We start from the raw sequence: 24,803 nt of genomic DNA, 5'->3' as shown, positions 1-24,803 counted from the left end.
TGTGTGAATATTATATAATACAAATAAATTTTATTATTATTGTTGGTTAAAACTAATAATGATTATACAAAATGAGATAATTTTTTTTTWTAAAAAAATGCTATCAATATAATGTTATAAATGAGGGGAAAAAATAACTTTTTTAAAAAAATATTAACTAAAATAAAAAAAACAAAATTTTTAAAAATATATATATATATTTCAATTATGAAATTAAAAGTGCGATTAATGTAATGTTTGTATAAATTTCAATGTTTCAATCAATTAGTAAAATATATATATAAGTTATAAATATATAAATAAAAAAAAATACAATAATTATATACAACAACAACAACATCATAAATGATTTATACCTAACTATGCTATTATAAAAAAATAATAATAATAATTAAAAAAAAAACACACAAACACACAAAAAAAACACAATTTGTTTTCTCAAATATTTTAAAAAAAAATAAAATACATTTTTTTAGTAATAAAAAAAACCACACATTTGTTTATGACTTCAAAAAATAATAATTCAATTATTACTACAACTACTACTACTACTACTAGTGGCTATCGATTTGTTATTATTGGGTTTTTTTATTATTACCGATAAGTCTATAGTCTAATATATATAGACTCCCTGTCCTCTCTCTCTCTCTCTCTCTCTCTCAGCTCTATTAGCTCATAGTTTTCCTTAAATACTCGGGCGATGCTGTCTGATAGTCTTTGGCACTGAACAGTTCGCCATTGTTGGACAGGTATCTCAAAAAGTCGTGTATATGCAACAACAATAACTGTATAGTTTTTTCGTCCAACGATGTAAAGGCCAGAAAGTGGCCAAATTTCGTGAACAATCGCAACAAATGTATGGCACCGTATATCTGGGACATCGACTGATCGGGTAGTTTGTTGGCCAACAGTTCCTGATACTGGTGTCGCTCGAATCGATAGAGGAGTTGACAGCCGATCATCGAATTGAAATAGTCGCGAATACCGGTAACCACTTCCCGTACCTGACTTTCCTTGACGGTTGTCAATTTGGTGGCCACCCGCTGCTTGATATAGTTGTCCAGTATAAAATCGATGGTTATCTTAGCGGGCAATTCAAACAGTTGCGATTGTCTGGTTATCAGATCCCAGTCGTCCACCAGACACGGCTTAAGTTCGTCGGGTATTTTGATACGTATTTCGGGTTTAGTAGCGAAAGCGTCCTCTGTTTCGACAAACGCCGGAACCGATTTGTGACTACCTTTTCGGTTCTTATTATTGTTATTATTATTATCAGTGACTTTGTTGTTGTTGGCCGTCGTTGTTACCGAACTTTCGCTGCTATTGGCTATTATCAAATAAAACAAAATAAATAAATAAAAACAATCGGTAAATATCGGTAATCACCCGAAAACACTATAATATCTGTTGTCCATTCAAATAGCTTACAACTATAATTACGATCTTTGGCCGCACTTTTGCCATTAGTCGCCGACGTCGCTGTCGTTGTCGTAGATGTCTTGGCCCGTTTGGCAGCCGTCGGTGTCGACTCTTTTTGGTTGCCATTGGTATCGGCAACAACTGTTGCTGCGTTGGCGGCGGCGGCCGTGTTCTTGCGTTTATTGGCCGCTTCTTTGGCCAAATGTTCGGCCTTTAGTTCCTGTTGTCGGCGACGATTTTCATCAGTAATTTTGTACACTCGCTGATCGGCCACCCATTCGTCCCATTTTTTGTTCCAGCCGTTATAATGGATAAAATACTGGCACTGGCCGTCCACTTGACGACGTTTCAGACACTTGGCCTCATAGATGAGCGGTTCCTGTCTCTGTTCCAGACAGAGTACCTTTTCGTTAACCGTAAACTTGTAGAGCGAAACGTTTTCGTTTTCATCACTGCCGGTGGTGGTGGAGGCCGGGGTCGTAGGGGTGGAGTTATTGTTGTCCACCAACTCGGCCGTAGCTGCAGCAGCGGCGGCGGCTTTGATGGCATTTTTCGCCGCCGTCGCCGACTTTCGTTGTGTGGATTTTGTTGTGGATAACGAAGACGAAGAGCTAGAGGACGCTGTAGTAGTGGTGGTAGTAATCGGAGTTGTCTTAGGAGTTGTTGTTGTCTTTGAAGTTGTTGTCTTCGGTGTTGTTGTAGTAGTTTTCGGTGTTGTTGTAGTCTTAGGAGTTGTTGTAGTCTTAGGAGTTGTTGTAGTCTTAGGAGTTGTTGTAGTCTTAGGAGTTGTCGTTGTAGTCTTCAGTATTGTTGTTGTAGTCTTCAGTATTGTTGGTGTAGTTTTCGGTGTTGTTGTTGTCTTCGGTGTTGTTGTTGTAGTCTTCGGTGTTGTGGTTGTTGTTGTAGTCTTCGGTGTTGTGGTTGTCTTCGGTGTTGAAGATATCTTCGGTATTGTATATCTTGTTGTCTTCGGCGCCGCCTTTTCGGTCGTCGTCGTCATCGTTGCTGTATTGCCAGCCGTGGCTTTCACTGTGCTTTTGTCCGCCGCCGTCGCCGACGACTTTCCGGTCGTCGTATCGGTGATAACTGTCGCCGACGGCGTTGTCGGCTTTGGCGACGAGGACTGTCCACTACTACTACTACTACTACTACTAACAACAACCGGTGCCGCCGCCGATGTCGATACTTTGGCCACCATTGTTGTTGTTGTTGCCGGTAAAGTGTCCGCAGACGGTTTGGCCGCTATTGTTGTTGGTGTTGTTGTTGAGGTCGACAACAACGGCGTCGGCGGCGGCGATGATGTCTTGGACTCTGAAGTGATTGTCGACGACATTAGCTGTCTGTCTGTGTGTTTGTGTGATTACAATGATTGCAATAAAACTAACTATAAATTTACTATCAATTAGTTGTTTACCGAAAAACATAACAATTTTTTTTTGTTTTGAATAATAAATATTTATTTTTTTTAAATTTATTTATTATTTTATTTTTTTTTTTGTATTTGTTTTGTGTGTTTGCATTAATATGTATTGTGTGTGTCGTTCATAAACAACGTTATGTAACAAACAAACAAAAAATATGATTTGATTTTATTTATAATAATTTAATTTTTTTGGTTTTTAAAAAAGTTTTTTTTTTAATTAATTTTGTTGTTTTTTGTTTGGTTTTAATTAACAGTTTAATTACAGTTAAATTACTAATCAAATTAATGGTTTAATTATTTTAATTATTAGTTATATATATATTTAAATATAAATAAATTTAATTCAAAAAAATAATTTTTCGTAATATTTTGCTAATTAAAAACTAGTAATAAATTATTGTAAACTAATTAACTAATTAAAAAAAATATCTAATTATTTAATCAATAAATATATATTTGAAAATTAAAAGCCAATACCAGATCATGAAATTTAATTCAATTTTATTATACAAATTAAAAAAAAAATAGTTTTTAATCCTTTTTAAATACTTATTGTAAAACTTTATTTGACATTCAATTAGTATTATATTTATCAGATTTTTTTATATATATAGAAAAAATTAATTTAAATCTCTTAGAAATATATATATATATATATACTGATTATAAATTATTATACAAGTAAATTATTGCTAATTAATTAATTAATTAATAATAGCATATTAATAATAGTTAAATTGCAAAAATCACAATTTACTAATAAAATTAATACTAAATAACAAATTAATGTAAAAAATTTAATTGTAATAAATAAAAAAAAAGTTTCAATTGTTTATAACGTGATAATCATTGAATTTAAATTAAATTAAATTAATTTATTTTTAAAAAACTGCTATAAATTAATAATAATTATTATTAATTATTATATATACTGTATTAATAATGTTTGATTTTAATTGGTTTTTACTATACATTACTGGTGTTGTTGTTGTCGCTGTCGGTGTCGGTACCGGTCCGGCAAACTTATCGCCCGTTTTTTGTCTGACCAAACACTTTGACTCGATCTTCAATTACGGCCCGAAATTGATGATCAAATCGAAACTAACTAACAGTGATCGCTGGCTATGGACTTACAGTATACCGAACCAGTCATTTTCGGAGCCACCGGTCCGCGAGTCGACCGATGGCGACGGTATGTTTGTACAGTACAGTACTGGACAGTACTGGACAGTACTGGACAGTCAGTCAGTTATACAAACAATTTTTTTTAAAAAAAGTTTTAATAACTTATATAATAAATTGATTGTTTGATTGATTGCCATTGTCGGGGGTTAACCTATAACTACCGGTTATCTACCGTATATTTATATAGACTGGTCACTGATGACCAGTTTCTACGTATCAGACATTGCCTACTGTGGTGTCGGTGCCGACAGTGATTGCCGTCAACAACGAAAAGCATACAAAATGTATTTTACTCGCGAATACAGCGACCGATCGGGTATTGAACGGACAATTGTCCGTAAAGTTATGGACAACAACAACGGCGCCGACGACATTGTTGTCTCGCCTCAGGACTATCCGTGGGGTTTGACCAGCGATACGGATATCGACAAAATATGGCCACAAAACTGGAACAATGATCGCAATAAAGCCCGTAACAGTGTCTTCAGGCCCGCCGCCGGCGGCAAATTTGAAGTAATGTTTATCGTCTATAATGCCAACGAACATATGTCGGCACTAATCTGGTCGGACATACATGTGCCGAACTGGTACGAGTCGACAATGATGTTGACCTCCAAACTCAATACAAATGTACGTTTTGCGGGTATGTTTTGGTACGGCGGCCAAGTCTACGCTGTCGGCGATCGGCCACTCGATAACGATCTGACCAGTTATGTTTTTCGGCTAAATGTGGCGGCGGACACCCGCTATGGTGATCGTAGAGAGCTTATCAATACGGTATTAACTGCACATATACTGATTATTTTGTTGTTGTTATTCCCTAACATCCCATCCCATCCCATCCCATCCCATCCCATCCCATCCCATCCCATCCCATCCCATCCCATCCCATCCCATCCCATCCCATCCCATCCCATCCCATCCCATCCCATCCCATCCCATCCCATCCCATCCCATCCCATCCCATCCCATCCCATCCCATCCCATCCCATCCCATCCCATCCCATCCCATCCCATCCCATCCCATCCCATCCCATCCCATCCCATCCCATCCCATCCCATATCATCCCATTCCCCGACTAAATGTATAATAAATATTTTATTTAATTTTTTCATATATATATATATCATATACACAAATAGACAAAAACGGTTACCGAGTTTTTCCGATGCAAACCAGACACTACCACAACAGCAACAACAATACATATAACATCATCATCAGCACCAGGAGGTGGTGGTCCAGGTCCCGGTCAGGTGGCGGCTAATGTTGATCATACACCAGCAGCAGCAGCAGCACATGGATCCATAACATTGATAATAATAATTATTGTTGTTGCCGTAGTTTCCGGTCTACTGATCCTATTGTTTACGATTATTAGCTGTGTATATATTAGACAAAAAGGTACTGTTATTCGGCTCAGGGATATCAACACAACAACAACAACAACAGCGGATATGAATAGTCAGAAAAGTGGTCAACAAACGATACGGTCGGTTAATAATAGTCTGGGTCCCAGTCGTGCAGTCGGTTTGGACGACTCGTCCGATAATATGACAACCGTTTCCGATAAACAGAGTTCAGCTACAAGTAGTTCAAAACTATTAACGAGCTCTCAATCGACTAAAAAATAATAATAATTTTTAAAAAAAAAAAATAAAATAATAAAAAATAAATAAATTCATAAAAAAATAAATAAATTCATAAAATATAAATAAATTCATAAAATATAAATAAATTCATAAAAAATTCATAAATTAGTTTTTAATATTTAAATAAAAAACTTATAATATAAATAGTTTTTTACAATATAAAGAGCCAGTCAATTGATCTTGCGCCACGTAATTTTTGAATAACTTTTAAACGGTTATAGATAATTTAATTCTGTAAAATACATTTAAAAATATCATATCGACCACACTTAATATACACACAAACGCAAAACTAGGATGACCAGATATACATAATATCGGGACCATCGAAAGACACTATGCTACAGGTCAAACCACAACTGATAAATTTATTATGACAATGAAACTTTGTAGTCAAGAAATAATAGTTTAATATAAAAAAAGAATCATCAAAATCGAATTGGTAGTTTAGTTTTTATGGCTTGTTAAGTTTGTCATAAATCATATTATATAATATGGTCTAAATTAAAAATGACGTTATTTATGAATATTATATATTTATTAGATTTAATTTTAAATTATATTAATATTTCTAAAAACGAAATTTTAATATATCAACTAGTTTTCAAAATAATCGAATTTTAATATAAATTATATTATAAAATTACAATAGTGTGATTTATATTCAAATTCGATTATTTTGAAAACTAGTCGATATATTAAAATTTCGTTTTTACAATTAGTATAATAATTGAAAATTTTATCTTATAAATATATAATAATCATAAATAACGTCATTTTTATTTTAGACCATATTATATAATATGATTTATGACAAACTTAACAAGGCATAAAAACTAAACTACCAATTCGATTTTGATGATTCTTTTTTTATATTAAACTATTATTTCTTGACTACAAATTTATCATAATAAATTTATCAGTTGTGGTTTGACCTGTAGCATAGTGTCTTTCGATGGTCCCGATATTATGTATATCTGGTCATCCTAGTTTTGCGTTTGTGTGTATATTAAGTGTGGTCGATATGATATTCTTAAATGTATTTTACAGAATTAAATTATCTATAACCGTTTAAAAGTTATTCAAAAATTACGTGGCGCAAGATCAATTGACTGGCTCTTTATATGATTAATAATGATACAAAAAATTAAAATAATTAATTGTATCTTACAATAATACAATTTTTGTAAATTACTAAAATATAAAACATTTTTTTTAAATAAAAATTATTTTCTATCAATATATAAATGGTTGTATTTATTAATAAAAATATTAATAAATATCTTTGTGGTTAAATAGCAATATTTTTTTTACTATATATATATTTAATTTTATTAATTAATTTATATTATTTATTTAATTAATATTTAATTTAATTTATTGATAGTAATATTTTTTTTTTTGTTTATATTGAAATTAATTAATTTAACCAATAATTTACAACAACAACAACAACAACAAAATAGTTAGATATTTATTAATTGATTTGTTATTTTTTTTTTGTATAGAAAAATACCCCCAAAAAAATATTCAATAAATAGTGACAAACAAACAAAATAATAATAATAATAATAAAACAACAAATAGATATTAATGGGTAATAATAATACAGTAATTAATAATTATAATACAAAAAAAACTAATTAATTAATAATTTTCTGTTAATAATAGATTTCAATAAAAAAAAATCAAATAAATTAAAAATCAAATAAATTAAAAATCAAATTAAAATCAAATACTAATAATAAATAAAATAAAATATGACAATTGGTTTTTGGCTTTTTTCTACACTAATAATAATAATAATTGTTTTTTTTTTTGAAGAAAAAACTTTATGAGATGATAATGACTTCATGAGTGATGGTAACCCATCATCATCAGCGTCATCATCGACAACAACAATGACAACAAGTGGTTGGTCATCAATATACCGACTAAAGTACCGCCGACGCCGCCGCCGCCGCCAAAGCCAAGCATTTGACCGGAATTTTTAGCGGTAGTTGTCTGGATCGGAGCAGCACTTGTTTGGACGCCGCCGCCGCCACCACTTGGAGGACCAGTTTGATGACCAGCAGTTGGCGGACCAGCAGTTGGCGGACCAGCAGTTGGCGGACCATCAGTTGGTGGACCAGCAGTTGGTTGGCCAGCAGTTGGTGGACCATCAGTTGGTTGGCCATCAGTTGGTTGGCCATCAGTTGGTTGACCATCAGTTGGCGGACCAGCAGTTGGCTGGCCATCATGACTCGGGTGGCCCTGGATCTCCATTTTTTGCTTATAATAGTCGCAACGTTGGTCATCCCAATTGACTGTCTGGCCATCGCATGCGGCCTTATTGTAGTCGACTTTGTATTCTTTGGCACAATTATTCATCATTGCATTCAGGGATTTATTGTACGATACGACTAAATCGGTTTCGGAAGTAATGGGACACAGTTTACGGGACTATATATATATATATACAGTATATATTAAAGTTAGATATACCGTATAATTATTGTATGCAATTATAAGTTATATACAGATTAAGTATTGTCTAACTGTCTAACTGTCTCTCTATCTAACTGTCTCTCTGTCTGTCTGTCTAACTGTCTATCTATCTAACTGTCTATCTATCTAACTGTCTATCTATCTAACTGTCTATCTATCTAACTGTCTCTCTATCTAACTGTCTCTCTGTTTGTCTGTCTAACTGTCTATCTATCTAACTGTCTATCTATCTAACTGTCTATCTATCTAACTGTCTATCTTTCTAACTGTCTCTCTGTCTGTCTGTCTAACTGTCTGTCTATCTAACTGTCTATCTAACTGTCTATCTATCTAACTGTCTATCTATCCAACTGTCTCTCTATCTAACTGTCTCTCTGTCTGTCTGTCTGTCTAACTGTCTGTCTTACCAATTGAAACCTCATGATAACCATATCGACATTCTGACAGCACTTTCCCAACTTGTAGTCATCAATCACCACCAATGCCCATTTAGCCTGAGCGCAGTCGGTGGTAGTTAAATATATATAGATACTGCTAACGTTATCATTGTTGTCTCTTATTGGACAGTTGACACCCTGTGGTGTACTGGCCGGTAGGGTATCCTCGGCATTACCGATGCTGATGATGCCGTACAACAATACCAACAACAACACTACCAGTGCCGGCAATCTAGTAGTGCCGACTACTACTACTACTACTACCACCGATGATGATGGCTGCTTATCAACACCACCACCACCACCACCACCACCGATGACCATCATTGACGACATCACTGGTGTGTGTTTTGTTTGTCAATGTATATCAAATCAATCAATCAATGGATGTATGGATGGATAGTTGGGATAACAACTTATATAATACAAACAAATATATATAAACTTTTTTTTTCAAACAAAAAACTGTATATTAAATGACAGTTAGTTATTGTCAAACAACTACAGTAAACCAAATGATTAGATTAATTACCGGTTTTTTAAAAAAAATATTTAAATTAATTATATAATTAGTAAATAAATTATTAGTATTATTATTGGTAGTAGTAGTATTGCACGTGTTTTTTGTGTGTTTGTGTGCGCGTGTATTTAAATTACTACTTATAATATGATTATTTAGTTTAGAAAAAAAATTAAATAAATCAATCAATCAATCACTAAAAAAAATGTTTGAATTATTCATATTATTGTTAGTATTATTATTTTTTTGAACGTGTTTTTTGTTAGTTTTTTAATAATATTTATTATTTTTTTGAATTTTGTTTAGTTTAATGATTATTACACTAATATTAGGTGAAAATAATAATAATTTTTGTATTTTAATCAACGCGCGTGCATTTACACTAAAACACGACACGAGTTGTTAGTTTCGTGTTTTTCAAAAACATATATTTCATTTCAATTGAAATTAACTTTATTATCAAAAAAATAATTATAATATAAACTACTGTATATATATATATAAATTAATTATAATATTAATTGTAGTATTTATTAAACTTTTTTTTATTTTTAAAAAATTATAAACTAATATTTAGTAATAAATATTTTTTTTATTAAAAAAATTACAAATTAATAGTAATATACTATAAAATTATTTATTATTATTTTTTTTTTAAATGCCATTAATATTCATAGACTATACACTGTATAATAATAATAAATATACAGATATTTGTCGAAAGATTAATTTAAAAAAAAAATATTAACAACAAAAAAATTAAATCAATTTTTCTTGCATTAAATAATTGAAAATAAATACAAATAATTAATTTAATTAATTAATTACTATTTTTTGAAAAAAAACTTATTGACGACAACATGACCTGACCTGACCTGACCATCAAACTGATGGATCGGAATCTATTTTGCTAATAATATCTTCATCGGAATCGCTAGACCTGACAGAATCGGCAGCCAAATCATTGTCGTCGACAGTTTGAGACACTACAGGTGCCGTCAGTACAGCTACCGGTGCCGGTGTCTGCTGCCCAACAACGCCAGTCGGCGGCGCCAGCTTAGGCGGCGGTGTTTTAGTAGACAACTGTTTGTCATTTTTATCGGCCGTCCGTTTCATACCTAATATAATAATGTTTTTGTTTTAATGATAACAATTTAAGAGACAATACGGTATTTGATTGTATGGGTGGGGGTTAGGTTGGGTTAGGTAGTAGTGGGAGGGGAGAGGGTGTTTGTGTTTGGTGGTGGGGGTGTACTTACAGTATATGCCGATTGCTGCTATGATTGCCAGCATAACAAACACACTGATAATGATTAGCCAAATCCATGTCATATTCAATAAATTGTTTTTAGTGGTCATTATTGTCGTTGTCATTGATTTTTCTTTATATAATTATAATCATACAAAAAAAATAAATCAAATAATTATTGATTAAGTCTATATAAAGTTAGTGATCAGTGATCAGTGATTTAAATAGGATGATATAGTTTTAGAGACAACAACACCAACACCAACAACAACATACCAGTTCCTCCTCCACCAGTAGATGACTGTATAGTTTTGTTGTCACTGTCTGTAATATCCGTTAAGTTGGCGGCGGCGGCGGCGACGGTACCGATGGTCACTAAAACACTATCATTAGTGTTATCAATACTAACAGTACTATTGATACTATTATCACTCAACATAGTAGTAGTAGTGGTGGTGTTAGTGTCATCAACAGTACTATTACCACCAGTTCCTACATCATCATCAATATGGGTATCATTACTGGTCAACCTGTTTCTACTAATAATACCCATACGCCCACTACCACTACCACCCATACCATCACCGCTAATATGTTGATTATAGTAAGCGCAACGTTTGCTATCTTTATATACTGACTGGCCATTGCACCGGGACTTAGCATAGTCTATACTATTCAATATTTTGCACTGGGATTCAGTTGTTTTAGTTGTTTTCTGTAGCCACAACTTATAGGATAACTGGTTGGTTAGGTTACATAGTTTGCTATACTGTATATAATCAACCAAAACAAACAAAAAACAAACGGTGCTATCAATAAAGTTTTACCGATACTTTCAATTTGATTTTTATGACTAACCAATTGGTCTCTCATGACAATGATGTCCATTATTCGGCAACAATCCCGAAGCCGTTGTACGGGTTCGTGATTATCATCATCGCTACTACTAATACTACTATTGGACAGCCATTTGTCGGTAGCGCACTGTTGAGCACTGGTATGTATGATCAGGTAGGCCGGACCACATTCAATACCGGGTACTAGTAGTACCTGTTTTTTGCCAGCTACCAGTACTCTGTCTACCAGTGCCAGCAGCAGCAGACTGGCCAATATTACAATATTGCCCATAAATAGTGAATACATTTCTATAGCAGGGGATGGGAGGGGTGTGTGTGTGTCACTATCTAACTGTCCAAACAAAAAAAATATATATATATAATTCAAATTTAATCAATATTTTTTGATTTACAGATTATTAACACACAAAAAAAAAATATATATATTTCAAATTAAATCATTACATAACGTGCAAACAGGTATATACTGTATACTCTATAATATAATTGTAATTTAATATAAATAATTGTAGTTAAATAGCGATCAAATTTTTTAAAAAAAATAAATACAGTAGTAATTTACTAATAATTTATTTAGAAATAAACAAAAAAAATAGATATTTATAATATATTTTTGTATAAAAAAATAATATTAATTAAAATTGAATAAATAGTGTCCCAAAAAATAAATAAATACAAAAAATTGATACAACAGTTGATATTAATGGGTAATAATAATAATAATACAGAATATTAACCAAAAAAATAATAACAAATAATAATAAATAAAACTAATTAATTAATTAACAATTTTGTTGTAATAATAATAATAATACAGAATATTAACAAAAAAAATAAATAATAATAAAACTAATTAATTAACTAACAATTTTGTTGTAATAATAATAATAATACAGAATATTAACCAAAAATAATAACTAATTAATTAATTAACAATTTTGTTGTAATAATAATAATAATACAGAATATTAACCAAAAATAATAACTAATTAATTAATTAACAATTTTGTTGTAATAATAATAATAATACAGAATATTAACCAAAAAAAAAAATAACTAATTAATTAATTAACAATTTTGTTGTAATAATAATAATAATACTAATAAAATATGACAATTGATTTTTTAACTGCATTTTTTTGGGGGGGGGGGGGTACAATAAATACTAATTAGAAACTTCATGGATGGGTGTGGTAACCATCATCATCATCATCAGCGACAACAACAATAACTGGCCACCACCAATCACGATACCGACGGTAACGATACGGCCGATGCTTGCAACCATTTGACCAGCAGAACTAGTGGCAGCGGTTGTACTATCGGCGTTGGTCGCAGCATTGCCGCCACCGCCAGTTGGAGGTACGCCAGTACTCTCACCGCCGCCGCCGCCGACAGTCTGATTAATAAAAACACAGTCCGGGCCATCCAATTTGACCACTTCGGCATCGCATGCAGCCTTATCGTAGGTAACTTTGGCATCAGTTGGACAATCGTTTTTCATGTTAGCCAATGATTTTTCTTGCGATGCGGTCAGATCCGTTTCCGATGTAATGGTACACAGTTTGCGGGTCTATTTTTAGGATAGATAGATAGACAGATACAGTACAAACAAATATATTGGTAGATATGGCCGACTGATTGGCTAACTGTCTAACTATCTGTCTAACTATCTGTCTAACTATCTGTCTAACTATCTGTCTAACTAACTGTCTAACTAACTGTCTAACTAACTGTCTAACTAACTGTCTAACTAACTGTCTAACTAACTGTCTAACTAACTGTCTAACTAACTATCTAACTATCTAACTATCTAACTATCTAACTATCTAACTATCTAACTATCTAACTATCTAACTATCTAACTATCTAACTATCTAACTATCTAACTATCTAACTATCTAACTATCTAACTATCTAACTATCTAACTATCTAACTATCTAACTATCTAACTATCTAACTATCTAACTATCTAACTATCTAACTATCTAACTATCTAACTATCTAACTATCTAACTATCTAACTATCTAACTATCTAACTATCTAACTATCTAACTATCTAACTATCTAACTATCTAACTATCTAACTATCTAACTATCTAACTATCTAACTATCTAACTATCTAACTATCTGTCTATCGGTCTCTCTCTCTCTCTCTCTCTCTCTCTCTCTCTCTCTCTCTCTCTCTCTCTCTCTCTCTCTTACCAATTGAAACCTCATCTCAACCATATCGACATTCTGGCAGCACTTTCGGTGACCGCTGTCATTGCCCCCCCATTTGCTTCTCGAGCACGTGGAAACCCTGTTGTAGATATTGACCGGATCGCTATCCCCGGCCGGACAGTTGACTCCTAGGGGTGTACTATCGACGGCGGCATCAACAACTTTGCTGGTGCACAACAATACCAACAATACAGTGGACACCACCACCAACACTGATGATGATGGCTGCTTACCACCGATGATGACGATCATCATCGATGACTTTTGTTTGTTGCCGGCGCTGATCATCAATGTGTTTGTTTGACTGTGTGTTTGTCTGGGATATCAATCAATCAATCGATGGACAGATAGTTAGTTAGTTAGTTAGTTAGATAAACTAACTACTACAGTGTATATCTACGGTATATTGTATTATAACAATATGAGTTACCAAACAAACAAACAAACAAATTAAAAACTATATTAAAGGACAGTTAGTTTGTGTGTCTAACTAAACCAATTGATAGATTAATTACTGGTTATTAATTAGAGTTATAATTGCAGTTATAAATCAAAAAAAAAATCAATTAACAAAAAATGTTTGTTTGATTTTTTGAATATTTGAATAAATTAATTATTATTAGTATTATTAGTAATGCACGTGTGTTTTAATTAATTGTAATTATTTAATTAATTAATTAATTTTTGCACAACGCGCGTGCATTTCACACACACTTTACAGTTTACACGAGTTGTTTAAAGTTTTTTTTTACAGTTTCATACACTGGTATGTAATGTAATAAGTTATTTAACAAAAATATTTATATATAAAAAAAACAGTTTTATCAATAAATTTATATATTAAAGAAAATTAATTGTATTTATTTTTTTTTTTTTGTATTTATTAAGTTTTTTGTTTTTATTGTTGTTGATTATAATTAATAATTATTAATTAATTAAAAAAACAACAATTTGGATAAACCATTATAATTGAACACATATTATTACAGTATAATAAAAATTTATTATCAATTTATTTTTTGTTTTCAATAATAATAATTTAATAAATTTTTATTATCAATATTTGTCAAATTAGTATTATAGTATTGTATTTAAATTTAAATTTATATAATTTGTAACATTTATACAGTATTTTTGTTTGTTTGTTTTTTTTTTAAAAAAAGTCTAATAATAACTGTAATTATAAAATACTGTAAAAAATATTCAAATCAATAAAGTTGTAAAAATTAATTTACCTTATGTTTGATGTAAAATATATAACCAATTAATATATATATATATATATATATATATATATATATATATATGAATATATAAAACCAATTAAACAAAAAATTATTGATTAAAAATAAACAATAATAATTTATTTAATAAAATAAAATATTAAAAAAAATAAATAATGTAATTGAATGCATATTTTTTTTGATTCACTGATATACTGTATATTTGATTAATAATTTAAATAATGTTTTTATTTTTTTCAATTTGGTTAGACATGTACTAAATTGTCAAAAACAATAAAAAAAAATAAACTATAAAATTAAAACAACAAATTTATTTATTTAAAAAAAAATATATATATATATATATATTAAATAACATAAATAAATAATAGTAACAAATCAATTCAAATCAATTTAAGTCAACTAAAAAAAATATATTAATAAAATTTTGTTAAAATTTATCAAATATTTGATACCTGTATATCATATATATATATAATTGAATGTCAAGTATAGCCAAAAAAAAAAAATAATATCATTAAGTATTTATTGAACATATAGTCTATCGATTGGCATCTACTGGCGACCCAACTGTCCTCGTCTGTCTTCCCACTGAATAATGTTGTTGTCGACGGATCCTATTGTTGACTATCCATACGATGACAATAAAACCAACAATACATACAACAAGTATTACGATTGGTATCAATAATATCCAAAGTAATGATAGTTTACTTGTCGACGATGTCATAGGTGTTGTTGTTGTTAGTTTGGTCGCCAAAATAGTAGTACCGTTGATCGTATCAGGTCTACCATCACTACTACTACTACTAGTGCTCATATTAAAACCAGTTATCTCCTCACTGGTCAACTCTACTACTACTACTACTGTACTAACTGTGCCATCGCCTACCGTATCCACAGTGTTGGTAGTTATTGGCGCTGTTGTTGTTGTTGTGTCATCAATACTGCCATCGCTGCTATCAGTGGCAGAGGAGGGGGAGGATGAGGAGGTAGTGACTGTATTGACAACAGTAGTGGGAACGGTAGTCGTGGTGGTGGTGGTGGTTGTCGTCGATGATTTATCGGCCAATTTTTCTATAACATACCGACAACTATCGCTATCCAAATAGACTGGTTGTCTATCGCATACTGACTTATCATAGTCTATCTGATAGTTATCTTTGCAATTGGTTAGTCTTACTTTAATCAAACTATTAAACGAACCGTTTATAGCACTTTCCGATGTTATTGTACACAATCGATAAATCTACATAAGCATCGTATCATACATACATAAGCATCAACAACAATAACTTAAAGGCTTAAATGTATATTATATAGATAGTCAGCCAGCAACAAACAGGTATTATCTTTTTATGCAATTATATGCCTATATAATTATTGCTTAGTTAGGTTAGTTTGGAGGTTAGGTTAGTTTAGATGTTAGGTTAGTTTGGAGATTAGGTAAGTTTGGATGTTAGGTTAGTTTGGAGGTTAGGTTAGTTTGGATGTTAGGTTAGTTTGGATGTTAGGTTAGTTTGGATGTTAGGTTAGTTTGGATGTTAGGTTAGTTTGGATGTTAGGTTAGTTTGGATGTTAGGTTAGTTTGGATGTTAGGTTAGTTTGGATGTTAGGTTAGTTTGGATGTTAAGTTAGTTTGGATATTAGGTTAGTTTTGATGTTAGGTTAGTTTGGAGGTTAGGTTAGTTTGGATGTTAGGTTAGTTTGGATGTTAGGTTAGTTTGGATGTTAGGTTAGTTTGGATGTTAGGTTAGTTTGGATGTTAGGTTAGTTTGGGATTGTTTTGGGGGCAAATAATTTTCTACTGGCTGTCTATAATCTACAATTGTTCCCAACTATAAACATATATATATATATATATATATAAAAGTTAATGATAATAAATTACCAATTGATATCTCATTAGTAGTTCATCGATACCAGAGCAGCACCGTCTAAGACGTTTGGTTTGGTCACTGTCGACGTCCTTTTCGTCCCATTTTTCTAATCTACACTTATATGAATTTATTGTAATCGTTGATTCGCTATTATCGTCGGGTTTTGGCGGACACTGGACACCCTGTAATGCTGCCACTTGTCCTCCGCCGCCGCCGCCGATATGATGGTCACTAAACATTACTACTAACAGTATGAGTACCGCTGACGGCCAAACCAATACTGTACCGCCAATAGTAGATTTACTGTTCATCATCACTTGGGGGGTGGGATGGGTGGGTGATTGGGGGTATTATTGTTGGTACGGTTTTTTTGTAGTTTGGTTAGTATAAAATATATGTATGTATGTATGTATGTATGTATGTCTACAACTAAACCAATTGATAAAATTAATTACTGGTTATAATATGAATTGCAGTTATAAAGAGAAAAAAATCAATTAACAAAAATGTTTTTTTTTAATTTTTGTTTTTTGAATATTTGAATTAATTATTATTATTATTATTATTAGTAGTAGTAGTAGTATATTATTCTAATTATATTAGTATTGCACGTGTTTTTTAATTAATTATAATTAATTGTAACTAATTGTAACTAATTGTAATTAATTACTAAATACAAAAAACATTAAAAAAAATAATATTGAAAATAGTAGCAAATAATTCAAAGTAAAAATATTTTTTTATTTTGTTTAAAATTTATCAAATATTTCATATCATATTATATATATAATAAAGTTATATACTTTATATATCCTATATATATATATATATATAAATACAGTATAATTGATTTTCAAGTAACTGTCCAGGGACAGTCAAACAAAAACAACAATAATATTAATTAAACAACACATTATCCGATAAAAGTATTTATTTTAAACGTATAGTTTCTGGATTGACATACAACTGGTCACCCAACTGTCCTCATCTTTTTTGCCGACGTTGTTGTCGTCGACTTCGCCTATATTTGCAAATTAATACAATGACAACAACAACAACACCAATACATACAACCAGTAGTACTACGATTACTATCAATAATATCAAAACTAATGATAGTTTACTATCGGATGGTTTGCTGGTTGTTCTCATCGATGTCGTCGTCCCAGAAATAGTAGTACCGTTGACCGCATGATCAGGTCTACCATCACTACTACTACTAGTGATACTATTAATACCAGTTATCTCCTCACTGGTCAACACTACTACTACTGCTACTGTACTAACTGTGCCATCGTTTCCCGTCGGCTCCACAGTGTTGGCAGCTATTGGTGTTGTTGTTGTTGTTGTGTCATCACTACTGCCATCAGTGGCAGAGGAGGAGGACGAGGAGGAGGCAGTGACTGTATCATCGACTGTAGTGATTGTCCGTACAGTACTGGAGGGAACGGTAGTCGTGGTGGTGGTGGTTGTTGTCGATAATTTTTGGGCCAATTTTTCTGTAACATACCGACAACTATCGCTATTCAAATAGACTGGTTGTCTATCGCATACTGACTTATCATAGTCTATCTGATAGTTAACTTTGCAATTTTTTAGTCGCACGGTTTTCAAACTATTAAATGAACTGTTTATACCAGTTTCCGATGTTATTGTACACAATCGATAAAACTACATAAGCAATCGTATCATACATACATAAGCATAAAAAAAACAATAACTTATAGGCTTAAATGTATATATTATATAGATAGTCAGCCAGCAACAAAAAACAAACAAACAAACAAACAGGTATTATCTTTTTATGCAATTATATGCCTATATATAAAATGTTAATAGTTTTATAACTTAATTATTGCTTAGTTAGGGTAGTTTGGGGTGGGGGTTAGGTTTGATTGGAGGTTAGGTTAGTGTTAGGTTAAGTTAGTGTGTGGTTAGGTTAGTTTGGGGGGGTTAGGTTAGTGTTTGGGATTGTTTTGGGGGGCAAATAATTTTGGGGCTACTAACTGTCTATAATCTACAATTGTTACCAACTATAAACATATAAATAAATATATATATATATATATAAAGTTAATGATAATAATTACCAATTGATATCTCATTAGTAGTTCATCGATTTAATTGTACACAATTGGTAAAACTACAGAAGCATATCATACATAAGCATATTATATATAATCATATTATACATAAGCATATTATATACAATCATATCATACATAAGCATATTATATATAATCATATCATACATAAGCATATCATACATAACAGCATATCATACATAAGCATATTATAAATAAGAATAGCATACATAAGCATATCATACATAAGCATCAATAAAGACAACAACAACTATAAACATATATATATCAATATAAAGTTAATGATAATAATTACCAATTGATATCTCATTAGTAGTTCATCGATACCAGAGCAGCACTCTCTAAGACGTTTGGTTTGGTCACTGTCGCCGTCCATTTCGTCCCATTTGTTTAACCGACACCTATATGAATATATTGTTATATTTGATTCGCAATTATCGTCGGGTTTCGGCGGACACTGGACACCCTGTAATGCGGCCACTTGTCCTCCTCCTCCTCCGCCGATATGATGGTCAGTAAATACTATTACTAATAGTATGATTACCGCCGCCGGCCAAACTAATACTGTACCACCAATAGTAGATTTACTGTTCATCATCACTGGGGGGCGGGAGGGCTGGGAGATCGGGGGTATTATTGTTGGTACGGTTTTTATAGTTTGGTTAGTATAAAATATGTGTGTGTGTGTGTGTGTATGTATGTAAGTACAGTATGTATGTGTGTGTGTGTATGTATGTATGTATGTATGTATGTAAGTACAGTATGTATGTGTGTGTGTGTATGTATATATATATATATATATATGTGTGTATGTATGTATGTGTAGTGTGTGTGTATGTGTGTATGTATGTAAGTACAGTATGTATGTGTGTGTGTGTATGTATATATATATATGTATGTTTGTGTGTATGTATGTATGTCTACAACTAAACCAATTGATAAAATTAATTACTGGTTATAATATGAATTGCAGTTATTAAGAGAAAAAAAAATCAATTAACAAAAATGTTTGTTTGATTTTTTTGTTTGTTTTTTTTAAATATTTGAATTAATTATTATTATTATTAGTGTATTATTTAAAAAATTATATTAGTATTGCACGTGTGTTTATTATTAATTGTAATTAATTACTAAATACAATAAACATAAATAAATAAAATATTGAAAATAGTAGCAAATAATTGAAATTAATTTAAGCTAAAAATTTTGTTTTTATTTTGTGTAAAAATTTATCAAATATTTCATATCATATTATATATACTTTATATATCCTATATAATTGTAATTAATTGTAATTAATTACTTAATACAATAAAAATAAATAATATTGAAAATAGTAGCAAATAATTGAAATTAATTTAAGGTAAAAATTTTGTTTTTATTTTGTGTAAAAATTTATCAAATATTTCATATCATATTATATATACTTTATATATCCTATATAATTGTAATTAATTGTAATTAATTAATTAATTACTAAATACAATAAACATAAATAAATAAAATATTGAAAATAGTAGCAAATAATTCAAATTAATTTATGGTAAAAATTTTGATTTTATTTTGTGTAAAAATTTATCATATATTTCATATCATATTATATATACTTTATATATCCTATATAATTGTAATTAATTGTAATTAATTAATTAATTACTAAATACAATAAACATAAATAAATAAAATATTGAAAATAGTAGCAAATAATTCAAATTAATTTATGGTAAAAATTTTGATTTTATTTTGTGTAAAAATTTATCATATATTTCATATCATATTATATATACTTTATATATCCTATATAATTGTAATTAATTGTAATTAATTAATTAATTACTAAATACAATAAAAATAAATAATATTGAAAATAGTAGCAAATAATTCAAATTAATTTAAGGTAAAAATTTTGTTTTTATTTTGTGTAAAAATTTATCAAATATTTCATATCATATTATATTAATATATATATATATATATAATTTAATATCAAGTACCAGCCCAGGGACACATTATCAATCAAGTATTGATTGAACGTATAGTTTCTGGATTGGCATTTACTGGTGATGATGACCCAACTGTCCTCATTTGTTTGGCCACTGAATAATGTTGTTGTCGTCGACTTCTCCTATATTTGCAAATCAATACAATGACAACAACACATACAACCAGTAGTACTACGATTACTATCAATACTATCAAAACTAATGATAGTTTACTATCGGATGGTTTGCTGGTGGTTGTTGTCGTCGATGCCATCGATGTCGTCGTCCCAGAAATAGTAGTACCGTTGCCCGTATCAGGTCTACCATCACTACTACTACTACTACTACTAGTGCTGCTATTAACACCAGTTGTCTCCTCACTGGTCAACACTACTACTGCTACTGTACTAACTGTGCCATCGCTTCCCGTATCCACAGTGTTGGCAGCTATTGGTGTTGTTGTTGTTGTTGTTGTGTCATCACTACTGCCATCGCTGCTTTCAGTGGCAGAGGAGGAGGAGGGGGAGGCAGTGACTGTATCATCGACTGTAGTGATTGTCCATACAGTACTGGAGGGAACGGTAGTCGTGGAGGTGGTTGTCGTCGATGATTTATCGGCCAATTTTTCTGTAACATAACGACAACTATCGCTATCCAAATAGACTGGTTGTCTATCGCATACAGACTTATCATAGTCTATCTGATGACTAGTTTTGCAATTGTTTAGCCGTACGGATAGTATACTATTAAACGAACCGTTTATACCAGTTTCCGATGTAATTGTACACAACTGGTAAAACTACATAAGCATATCATACATAAGCATATCATTACATAAGCATATCATACATAAGCATATCATTACATAAGCATATTATACATAAGAATATCATACATAAGAGCATATCATACATAAGCATATCATACATAAGCATATTATACATAAGCTTATCATACATAAGCATCAATAAAGACAACAACAACAACTATAAACATATATATATCTTAAAGTTAATGATAATTACCAATTGAAATCTCATTAGTAGTTCATCGATTGCAGAGCAGCACCGTCTAAGATGTCTGGTTTGGTTACTGTCGTCGTCCTTTTCGTACCATTTATTTAACCGACACCTAAATGAATGTATTGTTATATTTGATTCGCAATTATCGTCGGGTTTCGGCGGACACTGGACACCCTGTAATGCTGACACTTGTCCTACTCCTCCTCCGCCGCCGCCGATATGATGGTCAGTAAACACCATTACTACTAATAGTATGAGTACCGTTGCCGGCCAAACCGATACTGTATCACCAATAGTAGATTTACTGTTTATCATCACTGGTATATGAGGGTGGGGTGGGTTGGGGTGTGTATTATTAATTGGTACGGGTTTTAAGGGCTTTTATAGGTTAGTATAATATAGAAATTTATGATTTTTTGTTGTTGTTGTGATATGTATGTGTTTGTACTGTATGTGTGTGTGTGTGTGTGTGTGTGTGTGTGTGTGTGTGTGTGTGTGTGTGTGTGTGTGTGTGTGTAAATGTGATTATTATTAACTGAAAAAGTTGATTATTATTTATGTGTTTTTTTTTTAAAATCAAAATTCAATTTCTAATCAATTTTTTAAAATTATTATTATTGTATTGATTGATAGCGCGAAAGTAAATTTATATATATAATGTTCAATATGTACTACAAATCAATAGTTATATAATCTATATTTATAATGAAAAATATTAATACATTGTATGGATATTTGTTATCATATATTAAATAAAATTTAGACACTATTTGTACTTAAAAAAAATATTAATATTATTTATTAATTAGTAATTAATAATTTGTTAATAAATTATTTAATTATGAATTAGTAGTAAACATTTATATAGTATTTATTTTTGTTGTTGAAAAAAAAGTCCAATAATAACAGTGTATAATAAAAAAAAACTATTGTTTTTTAACAACAAAAAAATAAGATTAAATACAATTGAATAATAATATGAAAAATTTTGTGATAATTTTTTTTTTCTGTGCTAATAATTATATAGACAATTACAAATAAATAGTAATATACTCTTTAAAAAATGATATAATTGTGTTTTAGATTATAATACAATCAATTGATTAGTGGGACAGTAGTAGTCCACATGTTGGCCATCATTATCATCATAATTATCAACAATATTAGATCCAACCCTATGTTTGCAGCCATCGATAGACTACCCGCAACAGTAGTACCAATACCACCAATAGTTGGCTTTTCAGTGATATTATAGGACATCGACGGTGTTGTAGTAGTACTGTTGCCCGTATCAGGTCTATCACTACCACCACCACCACTACTACTGGTAACAGGTAGGATATCATTATTGGTCAACATTGTACTACCGGTGCCAGCGATAACTGTTGTCTGTGTATCGTCAATACCATTGGGACTACCATTGCTGCCAACATCATCATCAGTGGTGACTACTACAGTATCACTTACGGAGGTATCACTACTACTACTACTACTACTAGCCATAGTGTTGGGAACGGTAGTCTCATTAGCCGTCATCATATGTTGTCTATAATACAGACAGTCATTGCAATCCAAATCGACCGGTTGTTTGTCGCACAATGGCTTATCATAGTCGACGTGATCCTCGTTTTTGCATTGATTTTTACGTTCAAAAACTAATGTATTATACGATTGATCCAAACTATCTTTGGATGTAATGGTACACAGTTTGTAATACTACATGAGCCCCACCATCACCACCATAACCATCATCACCATCAACAACAACAACAATACCAACATAAACACATACATAAGCAATCAGTTAGTTTTTTTTGTTGTTGACTAATTAATAATTAATAAATTTTTATGGGAATTTTAGTGGGAATTTTAGTGGGAATTTTAGTGGGAATTTTAGTGGGTATTTTAGTGGGTATTTTAGTGGGTATTTTAGTGGGTATTTTAGTGGGTATTTTAGTGGGTATTTTAGTGGGTATTTTAGTGGGTATTTTAGTGGGTATTTTAGTGGGTATTTTAGTGGGTATTTTAGTGGGTATTTTAATGGGTATTTTAGTGGGTATTTTAGTGGGAATTTATAGGGAATTTATTGGGTATTTATTGGGAATTTAGTGGGAATTAACTCAAATTTGACAAAAAAATGTCGTTTAAAAATGCATCACAAAAATGTTCACCCCTCTCCCTAAACCCCCCCCCCCTCAAACTTTATCGAGTTTTTTTTGTTGCCATTTTACCCCCACCCCTATACCCCCCCATTGAAATCGATGAAACCCTGTAGTAACCCTGAATTATATAATAATTATTTAATTACCAATTGAAATCTCATTTGAATTTCATCTATACGTCCGCAACATAATCGTAGCCTAACGGTATCCTCGTAAGCACCGGTAGCTGTTATCCATTTACAGTGACCGCAACCGTTAGCTTCCCATATAATCTGTCCTTCGTAATTGGGGTCGGGTTTCGGTGGACACTCGACACCATCTGTTGCCGATACTGAGTGTCCAACCATGTGCTGGTGCTGATGGTAGTAGTGGTGGTCAGTCAATACTAGCACTAGTATGAGTATCACCGGCCAAACCACTACTGTCCTACCAATAGTAGACTGACTGTTCATCATCACTGGGGGGGGTGGTTGGGTGGGTGGGGGAGTATGGGGTGTAATATTAATTACTTTTGAGGCTTTTTATAGGTTAGTATATTATTAATGATTATTATTACAGACAACTATTACAGACAATTATTAACTAAAAAAAATAAAGTTATTATTTGTTTTTTAAAAATAAATTTTTAATTTTTTTTTATTTTATTGATTAGTGCGAGAGTATATTATTTATAAATTTTATGTTAAATATTTATACAAATCTATAGTTATAATCTATATATATATATATATATACTGTATATATAATTGTAATTGTTTTCAAATAATAATTCAATAAAATTAGCTAATATTTATCAGTATAATAATTATATATTAATTAATAAAATTTATATACAAGTGTTTAATAATACAAAACTAATATAAAACAATTATTGGCTAAAAAAAATTACAAAAACATTAGAATAGATATAATTTAAATAATATTCAATTTTTTTATGTAGTAAATAAAATTT

The 24,803-nt window shown here is 31.1% G+C and overlaps 9 protein-coding genes across 9 annotated transcripts; 1 reads left to right on the top strand and 8 right to left on the bottom strand.

Moving 5' to 3' along the window:
- Positions 1-531: 531 nt before the first annotated feature.
- Positions 532-2,922, bottom strand: LOC128957226 (mucin-5AC-like). Its single transcript, XM_054302960.1, has 2 exons — positions 1,429-2,922; positions 532-1,327 (listed from the first exon to the last, which is right to left on the bottom strand). Exons 1-2 carry the CDS (start codon positions 2,750-2,752, stop codon positions 669-671), a joined length of 1,983 nt encoding a protein of 660 aa, XP_054158935.1. The 5' UTR covers positions 2,753-2,922; the 3' UTR covers positions 532-668.
- Positions 2,923-3,774: 852 nt separating this feature from the next.
- Positions 3,775-5,662, top strand: LOC128957249 (uncharacterized). The gene is made up of 3 exons (XM_054302983.1): positions 3,775-4,034; positions 4,215-4,804; positions 5,171-5,662. Exons 1-3 carry the CDS (start codon positions 3,785-3,787, stop codon positions 5,660-5,662), a joined length of 1,332 nt encoding a protein of 443 aa, XP_054158958.1. The 5' UTR covers positions 3,775-3,784.
- A 1,869-nt stretch (positions 5,663-7,531) lies between these two features.
- Positions 7,532-9,103, bottom strand: LOC128957247 (uncharacterized). The gene is made up of 2 exons (XM_054302982.1): positions 8,575-9,103; positions 7,532-8,122 (listed from the first exon to the last, which is right to left on the bottom strand). Exons 1-2 carry the CDS (start codon positions 8,938-8,940, stop codon positions 7,532-7,534), a joined length of 957 nt encoding a protein of 318 aa, XP_054158957.1. The 5' UTR covers positions 8,941-9,103.
- Positions 9,104-9,992: 889 nt separating this feature from the next.
- LOC128957269 (uncharacterized) lies at positions 9,993-11,535 on the bottom strand. Its single transcript, XM_054303003.1, has 4 exons — positions 11,232-11,535; positions 10,650-11,142; positions 10,384-10,506; positions 9,993-10,242 (listed from the first exon to the last, which is right to left on the bottom strand). Exons 1-4 carry the CDS (start codon positions 11,514-11,516, stop codon positions 10,007-10,009), a joined length of 1,137 nt encoding a protein of 378 aa, XP_054158978.1. The 5' UTR covers positions 11,517-11,535; the 3' UTR covers positions 9,993-10,006.
- Positions 11,536-12,382: 847 nt separating this feature from the next.
- Positions 12,383-14,018, bottom strand: LOC128957262 (uncharacterized). Its single transcript, XM_054302997.1, has 2 exons — positions 13,439-14,018; positions 12,383-12,803 (listed from the first exon to the last, which is right to left on the bottom strand). Exons 1-2 carry the CDS (start codon positions 13,742-13,744, stop codon positions 12,396-12,398), a joined length of 714 nt encoding a protein of 237 aa, XP_054158972.1. The 5' UTR covers positions 13,745-14,018; the 3' UTR covers positions 12,383-12,395.
- Positions 14,019-15,241: 1,223 nt separating this feature from the next.
- LOC128957246 (integumentary mucin C.1-like) lies at positions 15,242-17,054 on the bottom strand. Its single transcript, XM_054302981.1, has 2 exons — positions 16,592-17,054; positions 15,242-15,949 (listed from the first exon to the last, which is right to left on the bottom strand). Exons 1-2 carry the CDS (start codon positions 16,892-16,894, stop codon positions 15,242-15,244), a joined length of 1,011 nt encoding a protein of 336 aa, XP_054158956.1. The 5' UTR covers positions 16,895-17,054.
- A 461-nt stretch (positions 17,055-17,515) lies between these two features.
- Positions 17,516-19,280, bottom strand: LOC128957245 (uncharacterized). Its single transcript, XM_054302980.1, has 3 exons — positions 18,981-19,280; positions 17,705-18,152; positions 17,516-17,601 (listed from the first exon to the last, which is right to left on the bottom strand). The coding sequence occupies exons 1-3, from the start codon at positions 19,278-19,280 to the stop codon at positions 17,516-17,518; spliced, it is 834 nt and encodes a 277-aa protein (XP_054158955.1).
- Positions 19,281-20,701: 1,421 nt separating this feature from the next.
- LOC128957244 (uncharacterized) lies at positions 20,702-22,024 on the bottom strand. The gene is made up of 2 exons (XM_054302979.1): positions 21,693-22,024; positions 20,702-21,466 (listed from the first exon to the last, which is right to left on the bottom strand). The coding sequence occupies exons 1-2, from the start codon at positions 22,002-22,004 to the stop codon at positions 20,702-20,704; spliced, it is 1,077 nt and encodes a 358-aa protein (XP_054158954.1). The 5' UTR covers positions 22,005-22,024.
- Positions 22,025-22,759: 735 nt separating this feature from the next.
- On the bottom strand, positions 22,760-24,282 carry LOC128957272 (uncharacterized). The gene is made up of 2 exons (XM_054303008.1): positions 23,998-24,282; positions 22,760-23,405 (listed from the first exon to the last, which is right to left on the bottom strand). The coding sequence occupies exons 1-2, from the start codon at positions 24,196-24,198 to the stop codon at positions 22,785-22,787; spliced, it is 822 nt and encodes a 273-aa protein (XP_054158983.1). The 5' UTR covers positions 24,199-24,282; the 3' UTR covers positions 22,760-22,784.
- Positions 24,283-24,803: the final 521 nt, after the last annotated feature.

This window comes from Oppia nitens, unplaced genomic scaffold (assembly GCF_028296485.1).
Source record: "Oppia nitens isolate AA-2021 unplaced genomic scaffold, nextdenovo-longstitch-racon4-pilon3 scaffold39_pilon_pilon_pilon, whole genome shotgun sequence".
Lineage (NCBI taxonomy): Eukaryota > Metazoa > Arthropoda > Arachnida > Sarcoptiformes > Oppiidae > Oppia > Oppia nitens.
This window is presented reverse-complemented; position numbering and strand designations above follow the sequence as displayed.